Genomic DNA, 9,865 nt, shown 5'->3' on the forward strand with positions numbered 1-9,865 from the left:
TTAGTGTTGTGATACAAGTATGATAAAATAACAATCTCCTCTAAAACTCTTCATCTTTGTTACAAAAATAGTAACGAGAAAATGTCGGAAAAGAAATTTTCTGATATAAATACCTGAGATTATACGAGTTCACTATAAAAAAAATTGTGTAAATAAGACCTTGCATATGAACTTATTTATTTAATAAATATTATTTTTTTCAATTTTCTTTGAATTTAACTTTAAATTTTTTTTTTTAATTGTTTACAATATAAAATAAAATTCAAATAATTTGTTATAATAAATTTTCTAACAAAATATCACAAAAAAATTTTGCTGTGCACCAACTAATATTATAATTTTATATCAAAATGATGTACATACCACGTCGACCAATTAGGTGCAAGGAAGGCACGGTTCCTCTTCCTCCAATTCCCTCATATAGACCGAAAAAACCGCTTGTGAGGATCAACATCTTAGAGGAACTTGAGAATAACAAAATGCCAATTATCGAAAAAATACTTGAACGTCCATGCGGTGATTATTCTAGACGAAACCTAAAACTGTATTATGGGTCCATAGATGATGTTTTTAATGAGGAGATCCTAAAATCTCATTTTACACATTTTCGTGAGAACTATTATGAGAAATTGTACTCCCGCCGACCTGATGTTGCAGAAACAAGGGTATTAGATGCTAAACCGGAGCATATTAACAATTATACTACAACATTTGGCAAACCAAGCACAATCGAAAATGCTAAAGATATTATACAACCCAACGAGGAATACAAAGATATCAATATAAGATATCATTCTGGTCATCGTGATTATTTAATAAGTCATCAAAAATATTTTCCATCTGAGCAGGTTAACAGACAGTTAGTATAAAAATATTGAAGTCTAATTAAAAAGACTGTTCTTATACGTTTCCTCTATTTTTCAAATAGCTATACAAAACCATTTAACCCAAAGGCCATATTTGGAGATGCCACAAATGTAAATAAAGATGGTTTTTTAGTTAAAGAGTGTTTAACTGATAAGAGTGTTCCCTTTCCGACTTCTAAATATTCATTATATCGTAGTAAACGAGAGAATCCTTTTGTGGGAAAGCCAAGAAGAGGGTAAGCTTAAGAGGAAATTTCAGGACTCAGAATTTTCTACAATTTTATTAATGACTGAAATTCGAAAAAAACACTAATTATTATAGATTCATACGTTTAGGGTTTCACAATCGAATTGCATATTACTATTCATTTATTATTTATTTGCAGTTTTGCTCCTTTAAATCGAATTTATGGCATAAAGACAGATTTCCGTGAAAGTACAGTTAAAAGCATATTAGAAGAAACGGATCCATCTGGCAAAGACCTCGAGTTAAGCTATGCAGTCCAACACGTACACTCCATACGACGTTTCATATTCAACAAGCCTCATGTGACTGTTATAGACATTAAACAAGCAGTTTTAGAAAATACCAATGAGGAGGATTATTACATTCCATTGGATGTGTTGATTTCCATAACGAAAAGATTTCGGATACCGATTTGCCGAATTAAGACAGGAATGGCACTTAGTCATTTCGGTTATGTACAAGTTCGAGATGGCGTAGATTACGTATTCTTATTTGATTACATTAATTTCATCAATGCAAAACAAAATTTTCCAACACATCGACCAGTAGCAGTTATGACACCAAATCAACATCACGTAGACACCGAATATCGAGACTTATGTAAAGGTTTGAATGAGCCAATAAAAGAAATTAAAACCGCAACAAAGCGCCATAAAGTTGGTGATGATCATGTAGATACTGTGAAAGAGCTTATAAATCGAACTCCGTTTTCAAGAGTGGGCCTAACACCAGAAATATTTACAAGACTAAGACCAAAACCTGAATTGGAAAATCTTTTTAATAATGTTATAGCTCAGGAAGTATTTGAGGAAATGTGGGGATTGTGCATAGAGAGGTTTAAACAAAAAGATAAGCTGGTATCGATAGGGCAAGTATATGATATGAAGAAAAACACAGAGTATGAAAGAAGCCTTGCTGCTATTGGCAAATCTTTATTCTAAATTCAAATCATATTTGCATTTACGATATTTGGATATTTCTAGACCATGGGCACAGCTTAAATTAAAAAAAAATTATATTAATAAAATGATGAAATATTGAAATTGCTTCCAGTTTTTCTCTTTGAATTTATGTAAGATCGACTCATCATAAAATTTTAAATATTTTATGCTCTATTATAGAGAATATAGACTAATACATATAAAGGTATATATATTATTTAATATTTATGTAATAGTTTATTTGGTCTCAGCTTAGAATATTCGTGTATATTACTTCTATTGTCAATTCCTGTGAATTGGAATCTTTTAAATTCTACCAATCATTTTGTTTTCTTTTTGTCATGAAAAGAAATTTTTAAATCCAAAAAATATAATTTTATTTGAAATGGATTTATTGTCATAGAACCTTGCAATCAACCTGGGTTTTGACCAAAGTTGATGTGTGCGTTGAGACATGAAACAGATGGGTGACATCATGGGATGTAGAGCTGCAGTTAGACCACTCATTGGGTATTGACTACTAACTGTTCAGCATATGGCTATATTTTGTCCTCAATTGGGCTAAAGTGGTGCTTATTGCACGAGGAAGGCGTCGTATCTTGCAGATGGTGTTAGACGATACAGAAATAGTATGAATGAAGGTACGATTGAATATGATTTCTTGTAGTTTTAAGATTTAGATATGAAATTCGTCATTTTCAGTGAAGAGTGAAAATTTTATAAGGCCCTAAAGTACGTCTAGAGTAATTAGCATTGTCAAAGTTAATCAAATCTCAAGTATTCAAACGGTGTGTTAAGGCTTCAAGTATTTTTAAAGCCACTAATATTCTACTGCATATACGAACTAAAAGAATTAAACGAGAAACAGGTGTCATCTTTGAGTCAAGAAATAATGTTTTATTTAAGTGTGAAGTGCATATTACACATCAAAATTTTTTGTCAAATATTTTTGTTATTGCTGGCTATCACACATCAACACAGTCGACATTATTTTGAAAACACCCCCAGCATAAAATGCAATCATTTTTCACTCATCAGTATAAAAAAATCAAAATTTTTTGATTTCCATCAAAACTTTTTGTCAAACTTCAAATGTTGCTATTACACATCAAATTTGGCACAAATTTTGGATTTCACAAAAAAGTTTGACAAGAAATTCTCATGTGTATATACGCGCTTAAAGGAATGGAGTATATTTTGTAGTATATTTGTTGTTTTTCCTTTTTGCCGGGGCCTGCTCAAAATAATGTCAACTGGTTTGATGTGTAATAGCAAACGACGACAAAAAATTTTGACAAAAACATTTGATGAGTAATATGCGTTTAAGTGAAATATGCAATGACCAAAGAGGACAACAATTTTCCATTATTATCCTAATTGAAGATGAAAAGAAAAAGGAAGATAAAGAAAAATGAATCTCAAAATGAATCTCAAAAAGATGGTTCTTAAAATTTGAATTTTGTTCTGATGCTTTCGTTCACTGTTATATATTAATATGATGATCGGTATTTAAATATAATGTTTAATTTTCTGATGATGACTTTAGACTAAAATCGAAATATCGATGAAATAAAAATTATTGTATAATAAATCGTAATTTTTTTTTTTAATTTTTATTTTTAGCAATAAAAAATTTGACCAACTAGCCTGCTAAATCATAGAAATGTAGATGATCCAAGACAAATATTTTTATATTCAACTTATTAAGAAATGGTTATTGTTGTTTGAATGCAAAGTTTACAGTATTTTAATAGCATTAAATACCTATGTATCAGAGAGCTGATCTACAGCCAGATTTTTTTTTTCTTTCCTTTTATTAATACAACTAGTAAATATACTTAAGACTAACAAGCACTTTTAGTTTAATTAATTATAAATATTTACACTAAGGTTTTATTACTTAATGAGGTCAGAGGGTTTTATACGTTTTAATCTCCGTGCTGAGTCAGTTGTGTTGACTAATTATAAAACAATATACATTTTTATGACGTCCTTGACGGGTTTGATTGCTAGGTCCCGATGTAGGTCTGCACTACGAATGTACCAGGGCGAATATACAATATTTCTAAGTACTTTGTTTTGGAAACGCTGTATTATCATAACATTGCCCTTACTGGTGCATCCCCATAACTGTATACCGTAAGTCCATACAGGCTTTAAAATTTGATTGTAAATCAGGAGTTTATTTTGTGTCGATAACACTGACAATTGCATTTGTAATTTTCTCATAAGACATTGATGCCACACCTTGTCAAATGCTTGCAAAATATCAAGGAACACTGTCGAACACACTTCCTTTTTTTCCAAACAGTTTTCTATTGTACTACTAATTCGATGGACTTGTTCAATTGTTGAGTGGCTGGTTCTAAAGCCGAATTGATGATTTGAAATTAGGTTTTGTTTTTCTATAAGATTTGATAGTCGCTTTTTAAATGTTTTTTCAAAAACTTTCAACAAAATGGGTAGCAAGGATATGGGTCTATATGAAGAAACTTCATATGCAGCTACTCTCCAGAAGGAGGGTACGTATCTCAATTTGAAGCGTGTGTTCATAAGAAATGTCAGAACTTTGATGGCATTTTTTGGCAAATTCTTTAGAATCTCAACTGTCAAGAGGTCAAATCCAGCAATTTTTTTGGATTTTAGAGACTTAATAATATCTTTTATTTCCTGAGCAGAAGCTGGAGGTATGCTTAATTCGCTGTCTAGTTTTAAATTATCCGTAATATTCTCTTCAGCATTTTCTATTGTAAAAGTACTTTTAAGATATTCCGAAAAGACTTCTACTTTCTGCTGATTGCTTTTTGCCCAATTATTTTCAAAGTTTTAATGGCGAGAAGTGTTACTGGTCGTCTGAGGTTTTTTGTTGCCTTCCAGAGTGAGTAGTGTGAATTCTTTTCGCACGATAAATTGCCTAGAAATGTTTTGAAGGAGACGTTTTTCAAATCTCTTACTCTTTAAGTCAACCTTTTACAGGCTCTATTGAGCAGAGACCTATCTCCAGGAGATCTGGTCATTTGCCACTTTCGTTTTAGTTTCGTTTTTCGATAACTAATTGGTTGATTTCATTGGGATAGTTGCAGCCAGCAGTAACCTGCTTTTTAACGGGAGTACTATTCTAACAAGCTTTATGTATATTTTCTGTAAATTTTTCTATATCGCTTTCTAGTTGGTGTTCATCTTCTATGGCGATAACATGATTTATCATTAATTGATTCGCAAGTTCTTTAAAAAGCTTCCAATCTGTGAATTTATTAGCCAGAATATACGGATTTTCTTTTTTTTCTATAGAACTGCAAATATTTAAAAAGATTGGGGAATGATCTGATTTCAGATCAGCTCCATCCTTAATTTCCATAAATCTTTTAGAAACTTTTCTTGAAATTAAATAGTCAATAAGATCAGGTATCTTACTTTGATCTGTGGGCCAATAAGTAGATTGTTGAATAGTTTTTAGAAGTTCCGAACCCTTAGGCGTAATAAGTCTCGAACCCCAGAAAGTATTTTTAGCATTAAAGTCGCCACCAGTAATAAATTTATCTCCAAGAGCCTTTAACATATCAATGTATTTTTCTTTGCCTATATTATAATACGGAGGGATATATAAAGCCGCTATCATAAAAGGCTGGTGATCAGCTTCGATTTCAACTGAAACTATCTGGAATTCAGGAGCTGTTAACAGCCAGATAATTATACCAGCACTACTTTATGTGTATGTCGCGTATAGCAAAGCTGTCAACTCTACTATCCAGAAGCCACAAGTTGCCTAAAAGTCAGACTCTCCGAAGACTCTTTAAAGTGCCATGGTACATCCGCACGAATGACATGCTAAGAGACCTTTAAATAGATCCGGTCAAAAAATATATATAAGGGGCAGAGCCCTGAGGTTACATGCGAAAACCGACAGGCTGCCCTACTTAACATAGCACTATCTAATCTCAGAGTAATCACTAACCATACGAGGGGGCACGCAGATCTTAGATCAGTCATTGAATAATCACGAATCTTACGAAGAATACACAAATTAGTCAGTGAGATGGATGGAACTCCGCAGAAACCTTCAAGCTATCAAAGAGTAAAGTGCCCAGATGATCTAAATCGAAAAAGGCTCAATATAATAATATTAAAGTAGTGTAAAACAGTCCAATTGTTTTTTAAGAAAGGAAAAGAAACGTTTTAATAATTACTGATTTAATGAGTTACATTTTCTTAAAAATATTACGAGATTATTTAACATTATTGCTAAATAATTTTACAATAATATCATTAAATACCATTTTGATGCGAAATTAATAACAAAGACCGAAGCTACTACAATTCTTTTTTTTATACGGCAGCCCTTAGATGATAAATTGTACTATACTGATACGGTACTGTACCGTACATTGTACAGATTTTTAAATTTAGTGCTGAAAAATTGAAATTTAGTCCTGTGCAAGGGTGTACGCGCATTCGCTCTACTCAACACTCGAATAATTGACAATGTTTCATTTATATGCATTCTGACTCTCTCTTTCGTGTACTTGACTCTACCAGATTCACACATACAGCTGACAGGACTTATAACGATATATACTCCGCTCATATGAGACTCATAAACATCGACATTCGACACAAAAAAAGAAGTACAATGGCGGTGCTCTAAGAGACGTATACGAGTATAAGATTGTAACAGATGACGAATCATGGATATATGCATATGAGCCGGAACATAAACAGCACTCGACTGTGTGGCTATATGGGTGTTTCAAGATGAACCAAATCGATGTTTGCGCTCGAAGCACTTCGAAACAAATGGTCGCTTGTTTTTTGGGAAAACTGGTCATGTGGCAACTATAACGATACCATCACAATGGTGCACAATCCTTTATTTTCCAGAAGTCTTCAGTGAAATGCGGAAACAAACAAGTGCCATCGAATCATTCTGGATCTCCATCAAGACAATGCGCGTGCTCACACATCTCGCCTAAAAACCAACTATTTGAACATTCAAAAAATCGAATTGATGGTTCATCCGCCATACACTCGTGATTTGGCAATGACTTATTCCTTATCCTGAACTTCAAGAATAAGTTGCGTGGACAACGCAATTGATTTTTGTTGGCGGCACCATCAACGAAGTTTTTGTATTTGAAAACCATATTTTGGGGTGTCTGAAGAAAATTAGAAGAGGACTTTGACAAATGGTTCGAACGCATGCAAAAGTGTATTATTCATAATGCAGAATAGTTCGAGAAACAATAAAGTAATTTTCAACGACGAGTTAGTATTTTTTCATTATTAGGCTCAAAATATAAATTGTGACCCTCGTATGTTACGATAACTAAATGGACAAAACTTCACCAAAAGTACAGAGTTCAATTCTACCCATTTGTCGTGTTACTTCTCAACGCTATTGAATGCTCAAGTTGGATGTACATTCAGTTTAACAATGTCAACTATTAAAATAGATCTTCTGAACTTCTGAAGACATTTCCTTTTTAAACTCCACTATATTCCTGTGAATAGAGTAATACTCCTTAAAAGTCTAAAGGCTTGGGTAGCAGAATATAATACTCAACAATCCATAATATTTTTTGTCTTACAAGTATAGCCAAATATTATGCGGAAAAAGGTAAAAAAACTATATGTATTTTTCGTCGACTTCAAAGCACCATTTGACTCAGTAAACAGAAACGCTTTACTATATAAACTCTGTAGTATTAACAACCAAATGTCAACCAAATTTATTACGATTCTAAGCAGTTTACATACCGAAAATCGTGCAGCTGTATGGGATGGAGAACACTTATCGCATGGTTTCCTACTAATTCAGGAGTTAATCAACGTTGCGTACTCAGTCCGATTTTGTTCTCTTTTTATATAGACGATGTGTTTACACATCTATCTGAAGGCTCAAATATAAATCTGCAGATGGCATCGCACAGTGTCGCGAGTGTGGCTAAAATTCAATAAAATAACAGCTGAAAACTGAACCATCTTTAAATGCAGTTTTATAAACAATTGTTCCACTAAGAATAATCAAAGAAGATTTTATAAATATGTGTGTAAATTTGACTGCTGGACGACATCAAAGTTTGAAGATGTCGTCCAGCAGTTTAGTTTTCTAAGATAACTACGAAGATTTTATTGCTTAGCCTCCATTTGCTAGTTGCTCTAAAAAAGAATTGTAATGGTTGGAAGTCTTTTCTGTTTAGAGATATTAATAAAGCTTTGATATTTTATTAAAAATAAGATGTCTGTTTCAATTAACCCAAATGAAACAACAGAAAAACTAAAATTTCTTATAAAAGAATTAAAAACACGCTAGAGTGGATCAGCACCTAGAAGTAGGTTATTTCATTAGAAATAGTTATAGATTTTAAACTTAGTAACTTAATGGATATCACATAAATACCATTCATTTTGAAGAGCATCTTAAAAAGACTAGAGCGATTTACTTTAAAAACTACATATGGTTTTTAATGACTATCACTGTTCATAAAGTACTTATTAATGGAAGGAATATAATTGAAGCATTTGATCTTCCTATTGGAGTATAATCTGAAGAAACTTTAGAAGTAACTACGTTAAAGTCGCTTATTTCGAACGCACTTGCAACGTATGAATGTGCGGCCAACTACTCCGCACAACTAACGGCAGAAATTAGTGGATGCTTATGCTAAAAGGGGAGAGACAAAATGTAATAGAAATATACGAACTCGTTAGACCCGAGTTGCACATTATGCAGTACTGGAGAAAATGAAGATACAAGAGTCTGTACTCAGAACCATACATGTTTATAGGTACAGTGATCAAACAAAATCGAACGCACTTGCAACGTATGAATGTGCGGCCAACTACTCCGCACAGCTAACGGCAAAAATTCGTGGGTGCTAATGCTAAAAGGAGAGAGACGAAATGTAATAGAAATATACGAACTCGTTAGACCCGAGTTGCACACTATGCAATACTGGAGAAAATGAAGATTTAATTTAGACATTTTCTTAGTAAATGTCCAATTTTAATGGAGTTACGGGTACACTATTTCGAAAAACAAAAATTAAATATGAACGAGTCAATGAGGCTGCTGAATGGTGAAAACTGGCATATCTTATGGATTTAAGTGAAGCTGACAATTCATTATAGAGAAAATATCGTATTAGAAGCATTTTAAGATTCATAGATTGAAGTTCTCCATATTTCACTTGTATGAAGAATAGTCAATAAAGATGAATCCAAACTACAGATTGACGGCGAAAGCCATAAGCGTATAATAAATAATTAAAAACTATTGATATGTTAGGTTATATTTATTTATATATATATATTATATAGGTTATATTTTATTTATAAAGCAAAATCTGTAAATTTAAATAACCTATATATAACAAAGAAGAATACTACTATTTAGAAATGAATTACCAATTATTAAAGGAATTAAGAATATTAACTAAGTTTAATTATTAGAAGTTAATTAAATTAAAAAGAATTAATGCAAATTTAAAATAAGTTATATTCCGTGAGTCTTAGTTCATTTTGATCGTCATCTAAATTGGCGTCACCACAACTTTACAAAACGGAAGCAGTTAAGACTAAAGCACGCTCACTTTACTGGCTACTTAATTCCAAATCCAAATCATCGCTACAAAATAAAATACTTTTATACAAGGTCGTCTTAAAGCCAATCTGGACATACGGTATACCCATCTGGGGTATAGCAGCGAAGTCAAATCTAGATATGATTCAGAGGTTTCAATCAAAAATATTACGTATCTGCTCCGACGCCCCCATAGTTTATTCCGAATAACGTCCTACATCATGATCTTGGC

The 9,865-nt window shown here is 32.5% G+C and overlaps 1 protein-coding gene across 1 annotated transcript; it reads left to right on the plus strand.

Annotated features, from left to right (window-relative positions):
* Positions 1 to 279: 279 nt before the first annotated feature.
* LOC119662669 lies at positions 280 to 2,141 on the plus strand. Its single transcript, XM_038072349.1, has 3 exons — positions 280 to 859; positions 929 to 1,102; positions 1,253 to 2,141. The coding sequence occupies exons 1-3, from the start codon at positions 351 to 353 to the stop codon at positions 2,052 to 2,054; spliced, it is 1,485 nt and encodes a 494-aa protein (XP_037928277.1). The 5' UTR covers positions 280 to 350; the 3' UTR covers positions 2,055 to 2,141.
* The last annotated feature ends 7,724 nt before the right edge of the window (positions 2,142 to 9,865 follow it).

Source organism: Teleopsis dalmanni, chromosome X, assembly GCF_002237135.1.
Source record: "Teleopsis dalmanni isolate 2A chromosome X, ASM223713v2, whole genome shotgun sequence".
Taxonomy (NCBI): Eukaryota; Metazoa; Arthropoda; class Insecta; order Diptera; family Diopsidae; genus Teleopsis; species Teleopsis dalmanni.